Genomic DNA, 21,692 nt, shown 5'->3' with positions numbered 1-21,692 from the left:
AGGTCATTTTCTACAAAAAAAAAGTCTATCTTTTCCTTTTGAAAGTGCTGGTTGGAAAAATGTTTTGTGATTTGGGGGAGGAAGGGAAGGTGATCCCCCAGTCCCTCCAGTGGTCATCTGGTCATTTGGGGCACCTCTTGTGTGGAGTAGAGGAGTAGCCTAGTGGTCAGTGTAACAGACCTTGCTCCCAGGGAAGTGGGTTCAATTCCCACTGCAGCTATTTTTTTATAAAAACAGGTCTAGCTCAAAACGTCTTAGTCTTGGATGTCTTTGTTTTGTTCCATTATTGCTGAAAGACGTCCATGTCTTAGGAACGCCCAAGTCCCGCCTTGAACACATCCCTGGCACGTCCTCTTGAGATCTGGATGTCCTTCTGATGGACTTCAGAGAAAGATGTCCAAAAAAGAGGTTTTGATAATTCTGGGTTGGACGTTTCTGTGAGATAAATGTCCAAATGCTGACTTATGTCACTTTTTGGACGTCTATCTCTTTTGAAAATGAGCCTGATTGCTGAAAATTTTAGATCCAGTGGTGAAAGGAAAATGCTGCAGCCATTTCTAATGTAGGAGTATTTTAGGTATTCTTCATTTATTTTTCACATTAACACGTATTACCTGAAAAAAAATTAATGCAGGAGCACATACTGCTAAATAGTAGTAGTAGTAATGCTCCCGCATTAACTCTGTGGTAACCAGTTAGCACTCACTAATGTGAACACACTAGATCGTTAACATTTCCATATTCATTCTGGGCCCGTGACACCCCCCAGCAAAAATATTTTAAAAAATAGATAACGTGTAAGTTAGTGCATACTGACAGGAAAACTACCACAAAACACTTTAATGCATTAGGCTTGTGTTAGTACTTTAACACAGTTTACTAAAAGGCCCCTTCTTCTAGTTTTCCCAGATAGACTAAGTGCTTGGTTTTGAGATAAACAATACATTTCATCTCTGTTTTATCTGTTCCTGTTTCCTTTTCTTGGCATCAGTGCCAACAGAGATATAGTGGCACGCAGTCATAGTGACTTCTAATTATCATATACTTCATCCCCCCCTCCCTCCCCCAAGGATAGCAGAAATCTCAGTATTGTGAGCAGGCGCATAGCCAGATCTCAATTTTGATGTGTGTGTGTGGTGGTGGGGCTGAGTCCAAATTGGGGGGGTGGCACATTTTGTCCCGCCTCCCCGTTGCTCTCCACCCTCCCCCCCACATACCTGGGCTGGAGGGGTTCCCCAAACCCTGACAGCAGAAGTCTTTCTCTAGCGCTGTTCGCTGCCACACGCTGCCTGCCCTGCTTCCCCCGTGGCACAGGATTTACGCATGACCCCTGTGCTTAAGTGGTATTCTATATGCCACGCCCATTTTAAGCGCTATTTATAGAATAGTGCTTTTTCTGCGCCATATATAGAATTCACCCCAAAACGAGCACTAGAGTAAACAGCTTTACCAATCTAGATAGCATGTGCCACTCTATTATATGTCATTAAGGAACACAGAGCATATACAGACATTTACAGCGTTGCACATTATTTTGTTATTAACCGATTTTGAATTGTACCCTTTTGGCATCTATAATTGGCTTTTGGAATGGACAAGAAGGCTTCCTCAAAAGAGATTTGTCCATTCCAATAGCCAGTTTGCTGCTGACTACTGGCCAGAACAGTAGCTTTCCTTAATATAGTTGGAAATTTGCCCCTCTGAAATACACAAGAAGGAAAGAGGGCCCAGAGAACTATCCAGTCTGTCAGGGACAATCACTACAACAGAGTTCCATCATATTCGACACCTCTATGTATCTGTGACTCCAAATTTTTGAATCTGTGCAGCGGTAACATGGCTTCATGTGATCTGCCCTCTTGCCTCTCCATTTTCTGATAACATTTTCTCAAGAAGAATACAGGATTTGGTTTTTGTCATTAGATTTAGAAACATTTTCCCTGTCTTAACCACAGACAGTAGTCAGAAAGGTCATCTGGAGAAAAGAACCAGATATTCTTCCACCCTCAACAGTCTGTGTCGTCATTAAAATTAAATTAAAAACAAACAAAAGTGATCATTCAATCATCCTTTGTTGTTGTTTTCACATACTTTACAACATATGAAGCAGTTACTAAAGTCACAAATAAAGGCCAGCTCTATCTGGTCCTGTCCATGTCAAATATAAAAATAGAACTTTCCCGCTTGCAGAAAGCGTTCTGTACTTTTTCCTTATATACAACAAAACTCCAGCATCTTCTCAAGGCCTCCAAAGCAGATTCCCTTCCAACAGAGGCTGGGATCTCAGGTGATGGGCTCTTTTAGTTCGTTTGGTGACAGTGGTAAAGCGGAAGAGGCTGTGAGTATCTCCTTTCCCTTTGGGATTCCGCTTCATGAAATGGACCTCTCGCTGGTTCTGCTGGGTACGGGGCCCCTTCCGTGGTCGCCCCTTCCGTGTGAAGCCAAGGTACCAGCCTTGGTAATTGGCAGACATGAAGGCGGTGTAGTTATTCTCCAAAACTTCCTCCACAAACACACATTCCCGATTCTTGCCATTCAGCTGCAATGAGAAGAAAGACAAAGCTGCTTTTAGAGATAACTCTGTGGTATCCAAGGCATTTTGTTCTGGCACGTGAATAAACCACATAGGAGGCAAAACATACAAAAAAAAAAAATTAAACACTCGTATTCTATCTAGTACAAGCAAGTGCTTGAGAAATTAGTTCAGTTTCATATAGTATAAGTTAAAATAAGTCTTTGCCAATCAGCTGATTAGAAAGTGTGTTTAGCCAATATATATCCCTAAACCAATCTACAAAGAAGAATTAAAGTCTCCTTTGCACACTGTCATGCGAGATCTCCAGATCTGATCCCTAAGCTTGTCTTCTGTTCCACTGGCCGATAAGTGCTGTGTATAACGCGTATGGGGGCATGTCTACAACTGGGTGCGTCCCTGCTGCTGCCCTCCTGCCGCCACCTCTGCCCCCCCCCCCACCGCTTCTGCATCCCCACCAGCGCTCGCCGCCACCAGAAGGTACCTTGGCTGGCGGAGGTCCCCAACCGCCGCCAGCTAAACCATTTGTCCCGTGCTGGTCTTATATTGCTGAGAATGCTCAGTTTCATTAAAATGAGCATGCAAGGAACTGAAAAAACAGGACAGGGCACCAGCAATGTAAGAACAGCGCGGGACAGACGCCTTAGCTGGCGGGGGTTGGGGACCCCCGCCAGCCAAACCAGGGGCCTCGGAGCCAGTTTGAGGGGGTCCAGGCTCCCATGGCCCTCCAGCTATGCCACTGGGACTGATGTAACAGCAGATGAATAAATGTGGCAGGGATGGCGTACGTGCATAATTGGGAGTCCTGCCCATGTATACACCCCCCTTGCATTTACGCACTATGCCACGTACACATGCTATTACAGAATAGTGTTTAGGTGTCTTACTGGCACTTCCATGAGTAAGTATACACTTACATGCCTAACTGCTAGTGCTCTATACATTTATGCATGCAAGGGGCACATAAATGCAGGTGCCTAGTTTATAGACATGACCATCACATGAGTCTAGATCAACATTTTACCAGCATGCATCCTCAGCACATAAAAGAGAGTATCTCTTATGCTCAGTTTTTGTAATATCGACGTATTTGTAGTAGCAATGAGGAGTATAGGAGAAATGCAGAATCTTTACAATTCATATTCATTGAGACAGGTTATCCTGCACCCTTTATCAAGCAGGCAGCCAAGCAAGCATATTATAACCCAAGAGAAGCTCTATTGGAATGTAAGAGAAGCAAGCAGCGAGCTGACATTTTGTGCTTTGTAACTAACAATTCTACTTTATCTGAGCGATTTGCTAGAGTTATATGTCTGCATTTGGCTATACTCAAATCCCATCCTTGTTTTGCTGCCACACATTTTTTGTTCTCTTTTGTTCATAATAGGAACCTTGGAGATCGATTGAGCTGAAATGAGGTGTGGCACACTAAATACTTTTCACCCCATAGCACAGATAATGGGGGGTCATCGTAAATGCAGCCACTGTCCAGTGTGTTCCGTTATGATGGAAACAACTATATTTGAGGACCTCTGTTCCGGTAAACAGTGTAGTCTTACACAGCAAACTACAATCTGTGGGTGTTATTTATGTTATCAGATGCCCCTGCAAGCTACTTTATATAGGTCAAACTTCACGGTTGTTATCTGTTTAGTTGGTGGAATATAGATCTTGTTTGACCACTTGGAAGATGTCAGCACCTCTGGTTCCACATTGTACATCTCAGGGTCATGATTTAAGATGTGTGGCATTAGAAAAAGTCCAGCAATTGGATCGCCAGGGCAACTTTAAGAGAATGTTAATTCAATTAGAACAAAAGTGGATTTATTTCTTTAACACAGTACAGCCAGCTGGTTTGAATGTCAAGATAGAATTGTTGGCGTTTATTTAGATTACTCCTATTGGTGTGTTATTCCCAATAGGTGGAGCTTTGAGTGATATCAATATAAAACCTTGGTGTTCTTCAGTGATTTGGTGCCATCTTTGAATTTTAGATCCACAGTTGACAGTGTCCTCCATTGAAGCATCAATTTGCGAAACAAAGAGGTGTATGCTTGGTTGCCTTCAGATCTGGAACTCAAGATAGATTGCTGTAGAAGTTGGAATAGTGATTTTGTTTGAGATAAGTACAAGGCTTTTTGTGAAAGGGTAATTATTATTCTTTTTTTGTTTTAGAAAATCCTTAAACTATACCTGAAATAGCAAAAGCCACAAGATTGGCTAACAAAATGGAGTGATTATCAGTGTCAAATGCCCCCGAGATGTCAAACTGGAGCAACACTGATTGGGTACCATGATTTAAGAAATTTCTAATCCTAGTGTCTTTTCTCCTACCTCAATGTAAGCGGCGTCCTCAGGCTGCACGGGGTCCCGTCGACACGCACACTTGACTGGCACTGCTTGAGCCATGTGTGTGTAGTCCTTTCTGGGTTTGTTCAGAGATTGGGGTTGCAGGCTCCTTAATTGCTTTGCTTCCATGCATCTGTTTCTGCTCTCTCTCTCTCTCTCTCTCTCTCTCTCTCTGCCTGGCTTCCAGGCTCCTTGATTGCTTTGCTTCCACCCACCTGGGTCTGCTCCAGTGGCGTACTAAGGGGGGGGGCGGTCCACCCCGGGTGCACGCTGCTGGGGGGGGGGTGCCGCGGCGTGCACCTGGCTCCGAGTTCGCTATCTTCACTCGTTCGCTGCAGCTCCCTCTGCCCCGGAACAGGTTACTTCCTGTTCCGGGGCAGAAGGAGCTGCAGCGAACGAGCGAAGTTAGGGAACTTTTCGAAGCCGACAGGCACGCGCCGTGGCACCCCCCCCCCCCCCCCAGATGCATGCACCCGGGGGGGGGGTGTCATTTTATCGGGGGGGGCACACTGCACCCGGGGGGGGCGCATCGGCGATCCGCCCCGGGTGCCATCCTGGCTAGGAACGCTACTGGTCTGCTCTTCCTCTGCCTGGCCTCCCTTGCTTCTCTCCTATTGGTCTTCTGGTTCCTTCTTCCCCTGCTCTTGTCCTATGGCTGTGCCCCTTCTCCCTGCTGATGTCAGATGCCAGCTGAGCTCTCCCTGGACTCCATGCTTCAGCTTCTACTTTGGTAGGTGTTTCTAACTCTGTAGTCTGCTTCTTATCTACTGGTCCCTCGTTGCTGACTTTGCCTGTACCTGGTTTACCCTTCTGCCTGCCGCCTGCCTACTGACTTTCGCCTATACCTGGATTACTCTCTTGCCTGCTGCCTGCCTAGTGACTTGCCTATACCTGGATTACTCTCTTGCCTACCGCCTGCCTACTGACTGCCGCTTGTACCTGGATTACTCTCTTGACCTGCTGCCTGCCTGGCCGATACATTCATCACCTCGCTTCCAGCTCCATCCCGTAAGTCCTGCAGGCCGCCCGCACCTAGGGGCTCAACCTCTGGGGAACGGTGGTCAGCGCAGGTGAAACCCGGGGTTGTCCAGCTGCCAAGCAGAACCTGGTCCGAGTACCGGGGTCAGCAGCGCTCTACTTGGTACAAGAACTCACAAGTCTGACACCTAGTTAACAAAACATGGAGCAACAACTATAAGTACATAAGTAATGCCATACTGGGAAAAGACCAAGGGTCCATCGAGCCCAGCATCCTGTCCACGACAGCGGCCAATCCAGGCCAAGGGCACCTGGCAAGCTTCCCAAACGTACAAACATTCTATACATGTTATTCCTGGAATTTTGGAGTTTTCCAAGTCCGTTTAGTAGCGGTTTATGGACTTGTCCTTTAGGAAACCGTCCAACCCCTTTTTAAACTCTGCTAAGCTAACCGCCTTCACCACTTTCTCCGGCAACGAATTCCAGAGTTTAATTACACGTTCGGTGAAGAAAAATTTTCTCCGATTTGTTTTAAATTTACTACACTGTAGTTTCATCGCATGCCCCCTAGTCCTAGTATTTTTGGAAAGCGTGAACAGACGCTTCACATCCACCTGTTCCACTCCACTCATTATTTTATATACCTCTATCATGTCTCCCCTCAGCCGTCTCTTCTCCAAGCTGTATAGCCCTAGCCTCCTTAGTCTTTCTTCATAGGGAAGTCGTCCCATCCCCGCTATCATTTTAGTCGCCCTTCGCTGCACCTTTTCCAATTCTACTATATCTTTCTTGAGATGCGGCGACCAGAATTGAACACAATACTCAGGTGCGGTCGCACCATGGAGCGATACAACGGCATTATAACATCCTCACACCTGTTTTCCATACCTTTCCTGATAATACCCAACATTCTATTCGCTTTCTTAGCCGCAGCAGCACACTGAGCAGAAGGTTTCAGTGTGTTATCGACGACGACACCCAGATCCCTTTCTTGGTTCGTAACTCCTAATGTGGAACCTTGCATGACGTAGCTATAATTCGGGTTCTTTTTTCCCACATTTATCACCTTGCACTTGCTCACATTAAACATCATCTGTCATTTAGCCGCTCAGTCTCCCAGTCTCGTAAGGTCCTCTTGTAATTTTTCACAATCCTGTCGCGATTTAACGACTTTGAATTACTTTGTGTCATCAGCAAATTTAATTACCTCGCTAGTTACTCCCATCTCTAAATCATTTATAAATATATTAAAAAGCAGCGGTCCTAGCACGGACCCCTGAGGAACCTCACTAACTACCCTTCTCCATTGTGAATACTGCCCATACCAATCCATACCAATATTGCTTCTAAAGCCAAATTGAGAGTCATGAAGATGAGAAAATGTATCCAAATAACATGTTAGTCTTGTTCCTATTATAGCTTCCATTAATTTTGTGAATAGAGGTATACTAGCAATTGATCGAAAACTAGAAGGGAATGACAAATTACTAGATTTTGGAGTTGGGGTGAGTGCTATCCATCTCAATTCTTTGGTAAATTGACCTGCCTCTAAAATAGTATTAACTAAGTAAGTGATTCATAACAAAATACTCAGAGGAGAATAATCCAGATGATACGAAGGACAATGATCCTATACAATATGAGGGGCACTTTTGATATGATGTCTAAAATCATGATGTCTAAAATCTGTCTTTGGATGTTTTACTCAAAATGTTCTAAATTCAAGTAGCGAATACATCGATTTTTGAAACAGAAAAAATTTATGTTTTTGTTTCAAAAATGCCCATTTTCTGGACATTGTTGTAATCAGTATGTCTATCTTTTTGGACCATTTTCGAAAACAAAATGTCCAAGTGAAAAATGGACAAAATCAAGCCATTGGGATGTAGAAGGAGACAGCATTCTTACTAGACTGGCTACACAGACATCCCAGGAGAGCAGTGGGGCATCCTATGGGGCACTGTAGTGAACTTTACATAAAAGGTCCAAGGTATACATCTCACCGTTACCCCCTTATCTTGTTTGGTGAGCCCACCAAAAATCTACTGTACCCAACTGTATACCACTACAATAGCCCTTATGCCTGCATCACCTATATGTAGGTACAGTAGGTTTTTGGTGAGTTTTAGAGGGCTCACACTTTCCTCCACAAGTATAACAGATAGAGTGGGATATAGGCCTGGCCTGGGTTCCCTTCTCTTCAATACACTGCGCCGACCATTAGGTTATTCTAGGGACCTGTTTGCTGCTGTAATAGGAATGGCTATAACATCTGAAGCTATTATAGAGGCTGGTATATATAAGTACATAAGTACATAAGTAATGCCATACTGGGAAAAGGCCAAGGGTCCATCGAGCCCAGCATCCTGTCCACGACAGCGGCCAATCCAGGCCAAGGGCAACTGGCAAGCTTCCCAAACGTACAAACATTCTATACATGTTATTCCTGGAATTTTGGAGTTTTCCAAGTCCGTTTAGTAGCGGTTTAAGGACTTGTCCTTTAGGAAACCGTCTAACCCCTTTTTAAACTCTGCCAAGCTAACCGCCTTCACCACGTTCTCCAGCAACGAATTACAGAGTTTAATTATGCGTTGGGTGAAGAAACATTTTCTCAGATTTGTTTTAATTTACTACACTGTAGTTTCATCGCATGCCCCCTAGTCCTAGTATTTTTGGAAAGCGTGAACAGACGCTTCACATCCACCTGTTCCACTCCACTCATTATTTTATATACCTCTATCATGTCTCCCCTCAGCCGTCTCTTCTCCAAGCTGTATAGCCCTAGCCTCCTTAGTCTTTCTTCATAGGGAAGTCGTCCCATCCCCGCTATCATTTTAGTCGCCCTTCGCTGCACCTTTTCCAATTCTACTATATCTTTCTTGAGATGCGGCGACCAGAATTGAACACAATACTCAAGGTGCGGTCGCACCATGGAGCGATACAACGGCATTATAACATCCTCACACCTGTTTTCCATACCTTTCCTGATAATATCCAACATTCTATTCGCTTTCTTAGCCGCAGCAGCACACTGAGCAGAAGGTTTCAGTGTGTTATCGACGATGACACCAAATGTCCAAATGCCACTTTGTGCCACTTTTTGAAAATTTTCTGTTTCAATAGTGAGCCCCTATGTCTATGAGAAAGTTTACAAACTTAATGACGTGATTTCATCACATTGCTATTAAATCAAAAGATGACCAGAACCGATCTACAAAAATGTGTATATTCAAAAGGGAAGATGATGATACCCTATTCATTACAGTGAGAGATTGCATCTCTTCTAAAAGAAAGTCTGCAAGATATTGATCATCCGTCTGTATAGCTACAGCAGCATCACTTGGTTTAGAGGGTCAAATTAATTAGTTGACTTTCTGAAAAAAAAAAGTATCTTCAAAGTCAAAGGGGAAGATTCTATAATGGTAGCATAGTAAGATCTTTTTGCCTTAGTCAAATAAATTTTATATTGTGCCATAAAAGATTTCCAGGACTGCTTAATATCTTAATTATTAGACTTCTGTCATGCTCTTTCTAGACAACCACATTCTTGTTTCATTTTAATAATGTATAACCATATGAAGGTGCAGTTTTCCTAATAACTTTAGTCCTTTTTTTCCTATTTGCCCTTTTAGTTTGGCATTTTTGAGTTTTGTGTTGCTGCCTGTCTGATTTAACAGATGAACTCTTTGCACACTGATTCACCTCCCCCCGCCCCCCCCCCCCCAAACCACTGGCCCAATACTAAGCCACCGTGGTCTGTGTATTTTTTTTAACTGCCAGCTGCAGCAGCATTAAAAACAAATTGGGATAATCAGTGCCGATATCCAGATAGTGGCCAGTACTGAATATCCAGATAGAGCGATCAGCACTGAAGTTATGTGGACAACAATAATATTCAGCCTGTTATCTTGATCAGCTATCCAGATGCCTTATGGCCTTTTCTGTCACGTGTTATCCAGACGGCTGACTGGATATCACTGCTATCCAGATTACTCCTCTGATGCTCTGCCCAGGCTCAGCCCCTGGAGAGTGCCACTGAAAATCAGCAGATAGCCCCAGTCAGTGATTCAGGTAAATGTCTTTGAACATTGACCGCAGCATAGAGAGGGTGGAGTAAAGACATGTGAACCGGAGCTAGCACACAGCCAGTATTAATCGTGGAATTTGATAGAAATATGCAATGTGATCTTATCGTGTAACGATCCACAAGTTTGGAGCAAATATTTGCTGTGTGCAGGCTCTGGTGGTTGTTTTGATTCACTTCCCATCTTGAAGTTGTTTTCATTTTAACATCAGCCTGAGTGTTTATTGACTCCTGATGCAGGCTGTAGAGCCGAAACACGGTGACTGTGTCGGGTCTTTTCAATAAAGGTTGTTTGTTGAATTGCACATCAGTTCATGCACCTTTACTCCACCCTCTGTTTGCTGTTGTTCCTTTATGGAGTATAGGACTTCCTTTTTGTTTTTCTTAATAGCGATCAGCATATTTTTAAGCAAGCATACTGTTTTTGAATTAAGTGCCTGGATCAAAACCTGGGAGACCTGGCCCAACCATTAGGCAAAACTAATGATCACCTAGGGCAGCAGCTTCTAGGAGGGAGCACAACACAGCAGCAGTTAAAGCAAAACAGTAAGCCCTAAAAGATACACAAACTCAAAGAACCATCAGCCCCTATTGTTACCTGCAAAACAAAGTTTAATATTTAAAAGCTTGATGTCCAATTATGTGTTTGTTATGGAATTGTTGTAGGGTGATCACAGTTATTTATCAAAAGGCCTCGAGACCTGAAAAATAATTTGAAGGTGAGAGAGGGTGCAAGACTGTAGGTTCGTCTATGGTTCTCTATACTCTTGAATCAGCTGTGCTTGATAATTCTTCCCCCATCCCTCAAGACCCAGACCATAATAAATCTTATTTGTAGTTTCTGGATCTGCCAACACAATGGTCTATCATGGGATCCACTGCATGATATACCATCTCTTTGAATAAGCCAACTGAAACATTTACAATAATAAGGTTCAGAAAATAACTAAAAACTAAAACAAATAAAAAGTAATCTAAATCATATAAGGGTATAAAATCATACAGACTGCCAATAAACCTAGGAATGCATAGGCTGGTCCCAGAGGTGTAGTCCACCAACACAAGAAATGGGAAAAGTCCATAGAAAAGAAATGTCTTCAAATCTTTCACTAAGAAATGATGAAAACAGTTATTTAATTAATGATTATACTGATGATAATTTATATTTACAATGTACTCTTTACTCAAGATCCCAGTTGTCTCTGCAATAAGAGCAGCCTGGGCAGAATTATAGGGATTCCCAATACATACCTTTCCCAGGACCTTGCCATTCTTATTCATACATATGTAGTATCCAGTTTCTTTGCCCTTTATTCGGACATGACTTCCAAATGTATCTGTTTCTACCACCAGGAGAGCTGGGAACAGAAAAGACAGAGATTTACTACTCTGTATCATACAAACATGAAAATTACCCTACTGGGTCAGAATAGAAGTCCATCAAGCCCACCAGTATCCAGCAGTTTCCAGCAGTGGCTAATCCATATCACAGGTACCTGACAGCATCCCCTGCTCCTTATCCTAGGGATGGGCAGTGGATCTCCCCATCTGAGTCTGTAGAGAGTTAGCCCAATCCAAACCCACATCTAGATTCCTGATCCAGGAACACTGCATAGCCCATGCAGATAAAGGACTCCATAGGCTAGCACAGCACTAAAACAGTTCAGCCTGAGCAGGATGGAAGGAAGAAAGAGAGAGAGAGAGAGAGAGAGAGAGAGAGAGAGAGAGAGAGAGAGAGTGTGTTTAGTCATAAGAACATAAGAGTAGACATACTGGGTCAGACCAATGGTCCATCTAGCCCAGTATCCTGTTTTCAAACAGTGGCCAAGCCAGGTCACAAGTACCTGGCAGAAGCCCAATTAAGAGCAATATTCCATGCTACCAATCCCGGGGCAAGCAGTTGCTTCCCCATATCTGTCTCAATAGCAGACTATGGACTTTTCCTCCAGGAATTTGTCCAACCTTGTTTAAACCCAGATATACTAACCGCCATTACTACATCCTCTGGAAAAGAGTTCCAGGGCATGATTATTCGTTGAGTGAAAAACTATTTCTTCCTATTTGTTTTAAATATATTTCCATGTAACTACCTCAAGAGTCCCCTAGTCTTTGTACATTTGGAACAAGTAAAACAAGATCAACCTTGACTATTGGGTTCATTTTCAAAAGAGAAGGACGCCAATCTTTCGACATAAATCGGAAGATGGGCGTCCTTCTCACAGCGTCGTCCAAATCGGTATAATCGAAAGCCGATTTTGGACGTCCCCAACTGCTTTCCGTCGCAGGGACGGCCAAAGTTCAAGGGGGAGTATCGGAGGCATAGCGAAGGCGGGACTTGGGCGTGCCTAACACTTGGACGTCCTTGACCCATAATCAAAAGAACAAGGAAGTCCCTGATGAACACTTGGACAACTTTACCTGGTCCTGTTTTTCTTACGACCAAGGCACAAAAAGGTGCCCGAAATGACCAGATGACCACCGGAGAAAATCGGGATGACCTCCGCTTACTCGCCCAGTGGTCACTAACCCCCTCTCACCCTCAAAAAACATCTTTAAAAATATGTTGTGCCAGCCTCAGATATCATACTCAGGTCCATCACAGCAGTATGCAGGTCCCTGGAGCAGTTTTAGTGGGTGCAGTGCATTTCAGGCAGGCGGACCCAGCCCACCCCCCCACCTGTTAAGTTTGTGGAGGAAACAGCGAGCCCTCCAAAACCCACCAGAAACCCACTGTACCCACATCTAGGTGCCCCCCTTCACCTGTAAGGGCTATGGTAGTGGTGTACAATTGTGGGTAGTGGGTTTTGGAGGGCTCAGCATACAAGGTAAGGGAGCTATGTACCTGGGAACAATTTATGAAGTCCACTGCAGTGCCCCCTTGGGTGCCAGATTGGTGTCCTGGCATGTCAGGGGGACCAGTGCAGTACAAATGCTGGCTCTTCCCACGACCAAATGGCTTGCATTTGGTTGTTTCTGAGATGGACATCCTTGGTTTCCATTATTGCCGAAAATCAGAAACGACCAAGTCTAGGGACGACCATGTCCAAGGATGACCAAATTTCAGGATTTGGGCGTCCCCGACCTTATTATCAAAACGAAAGATGGACGTCCATCTTGTTTCGAAAATACAGGTTTCCCCGCCCCTAGATCGGGACGTTTTGCGAGGACATCCATATCAAAACATGGACGTCCCTTTTGAAAATGCCCCTCCACATCATCTAAATCTAAATTTTCCTACCCTCGCCTCAAGTTCCTTCAGCACTTATACACTTACACGCAGACAATATTAAACATAGAATTCAGTAACTAAAGGCACATATGCTGTAGTGATGCTGAAATGACCTGACTTGTTAACACCTGTACACATAAGCTGATGCCATTGCATACATCCAAGTTTTCCAGGTTGATTTCAGTCTTGATATATCGCCAATCAGTACTACCATTGAGGTGATTTACAATTTAAGTAGAACTCTGACAAACCACCATTTAGGGAGTAATTCTATAACAGCACATCTATATAAATATAGGCACCCAGAGGGTAGCTGATAGACACAGATTCTATGCAGGAAAGTAGGTGATTACTTTCCTTTAGAGAATGCTAGCATGTGGGTATCAGTGGCGTAGCTACGTGGGGCCTGAGGGGGCCGGGGCCCCCGCAGATTCACCCCAGGACCCCCCTCCCGGCGAACCCGCCCCCGCCGCCGCCTACCTTTACTTTTGCTGGCGGAGGATTCCACTCCCCGCCAGCCGACGTCTTCTCAGTCCTTCCTGCTCTTCAATTTGTTTGCTGACGTCCTGCACGTACAACGTGCAGGACGTCAGCAAACAAATTGAAGAGCAGGAAGCGACTGAGAAGAAGACGTCGGCTGGCGGGGAGTGGGATCCCCCGCCAGCAAAAGTAAATGTAGGCTGCAGCGGCGGCGGGTTCGCGGCGGGAGGGGGGGCGGCAATGTTGGCGGTGGGGGGGGCGGTGCCGGGGGGAGGGCTAAAATGTGCCCCCTCCCCCCGGGCTCTGGACCCCTCCCCACGGAAGGCTGGCTACGCCCCTGGTGGGTATGTACGCAAGTAGGAGCTAAGGCACGAGAACTTGCACCAGCCAAAGGGCTGGCACAATGTGTGCATCAAACATGCCGGTGATACTTGTGTAACTTATAGTGTTCTATAAAAACATGTGCCCTGCCCACGTGCCACCCATGTACACACTCACCTGGAAAATATGCACTATCGCACATATGTGAATATATTCAGAACAGTGTAGAGGGGCGTATCTGGCACGTGCACACATACTTGCATTTAAGCTGGTATACTAAACATTTAGGGTCCCTTTTACTTAGGTGCATAGGCACCTACGCACGTCTAATCCATGCCAAATTGGAAGTACCGCCCAGCTACCACGTGCCCCATGTGGTAATTCCATTTTTGACACATGTCCAAAACACGTGGTGCTTAACTGACGGTATACAGCAGTTTATGCGTGCTGGCTGCTTACCGCCCAGTTAGCGTGTGAGACCTTACTGCTAAGTCAATGGGTGTCGGTAAGGTCTCAGGCTGAAAATGGATATGTGCTGGTTTTAATTTTGCCGCACATCCATTTTCAGCCACATTAAAAAATGCCTTTTTTCCAGGTGCACTGAAAAAATTACCTGCGCTTGTCCAAAACACGTTCCTACACCAGCGCAGGCCACCTTTAGCTGCGCCTTAGTAAAAGAGCCCCTTACAGCGTAACTAGCACATAAATATTAGTTCCTATTTTATGGAATTGCCCCATTACTGCCTCAGTTTGTCCTACAGAACATGTCCATCCATCTTCAGCCTTTAGGAAAGATGAAACAAAATTATTGAAAGACTATTGCTCCTGAGAGTATAGATGTGAGATTTTCCTTTTTGCATGAGCTTATCTTAACATTGAACATAAGCATTGCCATACTGGGACAGACCGAAGGTCCATCAAGGTGGCCAAACCAGGTTACAAATACCCGGCAAAATCCTAAAAGAGTAAAACAGATTTTATGCTGCTTATCCTACAAATAAGCAGTTGATTTTTCCAAGCCCTTCTGAATCATGGCTTATGAACTTTTCTTTTAGGAAATTAACCAAACCTTTTTTTAAACCCTGCTAAGCTAACTGCTTTTACCACATTCTATGGCAATGAATTCCAGATTTTAATTACACCTTGAGTGAATAAATATTTTCTCTGATTTGTTCAAATTTTACTACATAGTAGCTTCATTGTATGCCTCCTAGTCCTTGCATTTTTGGAAAGAGTTAAGTGATTCATGTCTACCATTTCCACTCCACTCAATATTTCATAGACTTATATCTCCCCTCAGCTGTCTCTTTCCCAAACTGAAGAGCCCTAGAGGGGCATAACTGAATGGGGCGCCCAGGTTTTCCTGAGGATGTCCTCGCAGGACGTCCCTGCGAAGGGGCAGGGAAACCCGTATTATTAAAACAAGATGGGCGTCCATCTTTCGTTTTGATAATACAATTGGGAACGCCCAAATCTCAACATTTAGGTCGACCTTAGAGATTGTCGTCCTTAGAGATGGTTGTCCCCGGTTTTCGGCAATAATGGAAACCGAGGACGCCCATCTCAGAAATGACCAAATGCAAGCCATTTAGTCATGGGAGGAGCCAGCATTCATAGTGCACTGGTCCCCCTCACATGCCAGGTTACCAACCGGACACCCTAGGGGGCACTGCAGTGGACTTCAGAAAAAACTCCCAGGTGCATAGCTCACTTACCTTGTGTGCTGAGCCCCACAACCCCCCCCCCCCCAAAAAAAAAAACCACTCCCCACAACTGTACACCACTACCATAGCCCTTAGGGAGGAAGGGGGGCACCTGCTCCAGGGACCTACATATTGCTGTCATGGAGCTGGGTATGATATTTGAGGCTGGCATAAGTACATAAGTACATAAGTAGTGCCATACTGGGAAAGACCAAAGGTCCATCTAGCCCAGCATCCTGTCACCGACAGTGGCCAATCCAGGTCAAGGGCACCTGGCACGCTCCCCAAACGTAAAAACATTCCAGACAAGTTATACCTAGAAATGCGGAATTTTTCCAAGTCCATTTAATAGCGGTCTATGGACTTGTCTTTAGGAATCTATCTACCCCCTTTTTAAACTCCGTCAAGCTAACCGCCCGTACCACGTTCTCCGGCAACGAATTCCAGAGTCTAATTACACGTTGGTCGAAGAAAAAATTTTCTCCGATTCGTTTTCAATTACCACCCTGTAGCTTCAACTCATGCCCTCTAGTCCTAGTATTTTTGGATAGCGTGAACAGTCGCTTCACATCCACCCGATCCATTCCACTCATTATTTTATACACTTCTATCATATCTCCCCTCAGCCGTCTCTTCTCCAAGCTGAAAAGCCCTAGCCTTCTCAGCCTCTCTTCATAGGAAAGTCGTCCCATCCCCACTATCATTTTCGTCGCCCTTCGCTGGAAAAAATATTAAAAATTTTTTTAGGGTGGGAGGGGGTTAGTGACCACTGGGGGAGTAAGGGGATGTTTTCTGGTCATTTTTGTGGCTTGGTCGTAAAAAAAGGACCAAGTAAAGTCGCCCAAGTGTTCGTCAGGGACGCCCTTCTTTTTTCCTATTATCGGTTGAGGATGCCCAAGTGTGAAGCACGCCCCAGCCCCAACTTCACTATGCTTCCAACACACCCCCATAAACTTTGGTCGTCCCTGCGACGGAAAGCAGTTGAGGATGCCCAAAATCGGCTTTCGATTATGCCGATTTGGGCGACCCTGTGAGAAGGGCGCTGATCTTCCAATTTGTGTCGAAAGATGGACGCCTTTCTCTTTCGAAAATAAGCCTGTTAGTCTCTTTAACCTTTCCTTATAGGGAATTCATCCCATCCCCTTTATCATTTTCATCATTCTTCTCTGTGTCTTTTCTAATTCTGCTATATCTTTTTTTTGAGATGGGGTGACCAAAATTGCACACAACATTCAAGGTGCAATCACACCATGGAATGATATAAAAGCATTATAATATTCTCAGTTTTGATCTCCATTTCTTTCCTATTAATTCCTAACATTCTATTTGCTTTTTTAGCTGCTGCTGCACATTGAGCAGAGGGTTGTCTGACATTGCTGCCTGGATGTCTCAACGCCACCTGAAATTAAATATGACCAAAACCGAGCTTCTCATTTTCCCCCCCAAACCCACCTCCCCGCTCCCCCCGTTTTCTATTTCTGTTGATGGCTCTCTCATTCTCCCTGTCTCCTCAGCTCGAAACCTTGGGGTCATCTTTGACTCTTCTCTCTCCTTCTCTGCTCATATCCAGCAGACCGCCAAGACCTGTCGTTTCTTTCTTTACAACATCCGTAAAATCCGCCCCTTTCTTTCCGAGCACTCTACCAAAACCCTCATCCACACCCTTGTCACCTCTCGTTTAGACTACTGCAATCTGCTTCTTGCTGGCCTCCCACTTAGTCACCTCTCCCCTCTCCAGTCGGTTCAAAACTCTGCTGCCCGTCTCATCTTCCGCCAGGGTCGCTTTACTCATACTACCCCTCTCCTCAAGACCCTTCACTGGCTCCCTATCCGTTTTCGCATCCTGTTCAAACTTCTTCTACTAACCTATAAATGTATTCACTCTGCTGCTCCCCAGTATCTCTCCACACTCGTCCTTCCCTACACCCCTTCCCGTGCACTCCGCTCCATGGATAAATCCTTCTTATCTGTTCCCTTCTCCACTACTGCCAACTCCAGACTTCGCGCCTTCTATCTCGCTGCACCCTACGCCTGGAATAAACTTCCTGAGCCCCTACGTCTTGCCCCATCCTTGGCCACCTTTAAATCTAGACTGAAAACCCACCTCTTTAACATTTCTTTTGACTCGTAACCACTTGTAACCACTCGCCTCCACCTACCCTCCTCTCTTCCTTCCCGTTCACATTAATTGATTTGATTTGCTTACTTTATTTATTTTTTGTCTATTAGATTGTAAGCTCTTTGAGCAGGGACTGTCTTTCTTCTATGTTTGTACAGCGCTGCGTATGCCTTGTAGCGCTATAGAAATGCTAAATAGTAGTAGTAGTAGTAGTAGTAGTAGTAGGGTTCCAACATACCATCAGGATACCACCTAGGTCCTTACAGATATGATAGTTCTGTTATGTCTATATACTTTCACAGATGTGAAAGTATCTTCTGCACCTGAGATCACAAGTAAGATATGTTTGAATTGAGATCCTAGATGTAAAACTACCTTTCTATAGCACATTTTTCAACCAGCGAGACTGGAAAAAAAGGTGGATGGTGTGGGTGCAGGGAGAGGGGCTGGAAAAATATAGATGGTATGTGGAAGCAGGGAGGAGGGCTTAACAAAGATGTACCGTGTGTGTGCAGGGGGGGGGGGGGGGGAATATGGATGGTGTGTGTGTGCAGAGAGGGGCTTGAAAAAAGGTAGATGAAGTGTGGATGCAGGGATGGGGGCTGGAAAAAAGGTGGATGGAGTGTGGGTGCAGGGAGATGGGTTAGATAAAACATCACTAAGCACAGATTTCCCACTGATTTATTTTTTTAAAAAGATGAGGGTAATGGGTGGGTGGGGGGGTTCACTTTAAAATGTTGTTTTTTGAATGCATGTTATTTGTAGCTATAAAGGTAACACAGTGTTAAAATTTTTAATTATTGAAATTTAAACACAATCTTAATACTCATTTGTTAAATTATAAATATATATATCTTTAAAACACTGATGGTGGTGCCTTGATAATTTTTGCAACCTTGTGCCACAAGTTGAAAACTTTGAGAATCACTGCTATAGTACCTTGCCACAGAGGTGTGAAAGCATTTTCTACATATAATGCGATGCTGGCTTTGGTATGGGTGGCACCCTGAGAGGTGTTTTGATGGCACCTCTCGTCCCCCATAAAGAAGGGGTGCATTGATGGCACCACATCCAGTGAAAGGGAGTGTCAATGGTGCCTCTTATAAGTAGGGATGGATTTTCGTGGTTTAAGGCAATGAGGCTTCTGATTTGTGTTTTTATGCAGACCAGGTTGGATGGCAGGAGGCTGTATGGTGTTCCAAATTATACATCCTGAGCATGAGTTGGATCGGTGGAGGACCTTTGCAGCATTTCTGGTTCATGGATCACTTGTAGCTCCCATGGGTGACCCTACCCTAAAGTCAGTCATGACCTGACTAAAAGGTTTGGGTCTCTTTGACTTTTCAATAGTAGAAACAAAGAATTCCTGAGCAGGTTAACTTACATGTCTTCACCTTGTCTATTACTCACAGCTTGCCTTCTGTTCCTTAGGAATCCATAGATGTTATATCACTTCACGCTTAGTAACATCTGTCATTTATGCATTATAGAAATATTACACATTCCTCATGGCTGACTCAGAACTCCACGGAATTTCAGATTTAGTTTTTCTCCTCTATTTGTACAGGAAGAATTTTAAAATGCTTTTATCACTTCAGTAGATGATATCACTGGCTAAAAGCTGCCAAGACGCTTTTGAGTCTTGTCTCATTCCTCTTTCTATCTGCAAGGCCACTCCTGTACACAGCAGCTGAATAACTGGAGAGAGAACTGATTATTTCCCCTTATATTTCAGGTCTTAAGGAGAATGTCTATGAATTGTAACCCAATATTCTCAGTTAGACAACATTCCTCATACTATTTATTTATTGCACGTGATACACCACAATATGGCCTTAACATAGGCATCAAAGTGGTTTACAAATGAAATGAAATAAAAGAGATAAAGGAGAAGCAGAGTGATTAGGTGGAAGGTGAAGGAAATGTTTTGGCGAAAAGGTGGGTTTTCAGTGATTGCTTGAATAGGACAATGAAAGGTGGGGTTTGAATGTCATGTGGGAGGTCATTCCAAAGGGTGGAAGGAGGGGTAGGGTAAGTTCTGATCTACTGAACGAAGGCATCGGAGGGGATTGTAGGGGATGAGGAGGATACTGAGGTAGAGAGATGCACCAGAGCAGAAAGAATATGTTGGGTAGTGACAAAAGGTGTTTCTAATCCTCACTAGCATTCTCTCTTTATTTCTTCAAGATATGTTTGCCACTGTCTGCCTTCTGGAAGAAAAAAATCTTAGGGCTTCTTTTACAAACCTTGTGGCAAATGAGAGGAAGCCATAGAAATTGAATGAACCTTTCTCTCATTTGCGGCACGGAGAATCGGTAGCGCATCTGCTGCCGCTGAACCTGGATATTCAATGCTGGATCGTTTCCAGTGACTGGCATTGGATATCTGGGGAGGGGGGGGGGGGCACTCAAACTTAACTAGTTAACTTGATATTCAGCACTGGCCAGTTAAGTTTATAGCGGCCAAAGATAGGACTGCTATTTAGGTGATCCAATTTGGCCACTAAACGTAGCCATCCAGCATATGAATATTCACGGATAGCTGGCTATAGTCATGAGATATTGCTGGTTATTTGATATGTGCTAAATGCTAATATTCAGCGGAGATAACCAGTTTTCTCATGCCGAATATTATCACTTAGCAGGCATAGCGCTATTTATGCAGCCAGCACTGAATATCAGCCAGACTGTTTCTAACTTCTATCCTTTTTGTCTTCTCTATTTTGTCTGTATCCTTTTGAAAGATGCTCTAGACCTAGAAACCTTGAATTTCTTCTTTTCACTGATATCAAACTTTTGCATTCCACTGAATCCTTCCCATGGGCAGTGGATGGGGTTGGCCACAGGAGTAATTTCTCTACCAAACTTTTGTCTCACACAGAATTAGCACCAGGAAGATAAGAAGGCAGGGGCAGAGCTTGGTTTCTTTGGCCATCCAAGCAAAAAGATGTTCTTCTGCACCTGCATAGGTCCTTAATCTGTTGCTCATCTTCCATTTTTTTATTTTGACTTTCTCAGCTGCTTTTGAAATTCTTGATCATATCACCTGATTTCTTTGGTGCTCTTGCTTCTTCCCCCCCACCTCTCCAATTATTTGGTTTGTGAGGATCTTTTCACCAACTTCTTCTTTGCTCATAAACTACTGGTGTTGCTCAGAAAAGAGTTATTTCTATGTCCAAGGTCCCTATCTTCAAATGCTTCTGTGATCTGGCTCCTCACACTATCTCTGCCTTGACCTGATTATAGGTTCTTACTGGCTCAAATCTCACACAATTGTTATTGTCCCCTTCATTAAGCAAGCTAAGTACAATTGTCATGCCTACATTCTACTTTCATCTTCTTTGGGGGAACATTTTGGTAACCTACATCGTTGCAAATTCACAGTCACTTGTGTACCTTGGGACCTAGTAGGCAACTGTCAGAGGGAAGCAACAAGATTTGTTTCCATTTGAAAACAGCCTGCGAAGGGATGCCTACACATGTTGCACCCACTTTGAGGATGGTAGAATTGATACATAACAGAGCACAAACAATTTAAAATTCAATTATATAGCTTTTGCTCAGCCCTCTGTCCATAGGATGGTTTCTTTATCTCACTAAAATTATGTGTGGTACAAAAGTCCATGAGTACTTGTAGCTACTATGAGGGAAAGTTTTCAACCAGAAAATTCTAGCCAAGTAACTGCTTAGTTACCCAACTCGTCCACTTGAACATTGTCCTTTTTTGTGGAATAAACTGCTTCAAATTCAAGAGACCATCTTCTCAAGAAAAAAAAAAACAACCTTAAAACTCCATCTGTTTGAAACCAGAGTGTGGGGAAACATCATGAGGAGGATGAGCAAACTTCCCATATCAGACAACTTGAAAATCCTTGGAGTCACGATTGATAGTCATTT

The 21,692-nt window shown here is 44.1% G+C and overlaps 1 protein-coding gene across 1 annotated transcript in view; it reads right to left on the bottom strand.

Moving 5' to 3' along the window:
• Window positions 1-2,239: 2,239 nt before the first annotated feature.
• The window catches only part of LOC115462129 (fibroblast growth factor 18-like), a 141,744-nt gene continuing 122,291 nt past the window's right edge, over window positions 2,240-21,692 (bottom strand). The window contains exons 4-5 of the mRNA XM_030192168.1: window positions 11,196-11,302; window positions 2,240-2,539 (exon numbers count right to left, since the gene is read on the bottom strand). Of these exons, the coding sequence (XP_030048028.1) occupies window positions 2,240-2,539; window positions 11,196-11,302 (407 nt within the window). The remainder of the gene's footprint in view (window positions 2,540-11,195; window positions 11,303-21,692) is intronic.

The sequence above is a fragment of the Microcaecilia unicolor genome, chromosome 2, assembly GCF_901765095.1.
Source record: "Microcaecilia unicolor chromosome 2, aMicUni1.1, whole genome shotgun sequence".
NCBI classification, from domain to species: Eukaryota; Metazoa; Chordata; class Amphibia; order Gymnophiona; family Siphonopidae; genus Microcaecilia; species Microcaecilia unicolor.
Note: the sequence above shows the minus strand (reverse complement) of the source record. Positions and strands in the feature narration are given on the sequence as shown.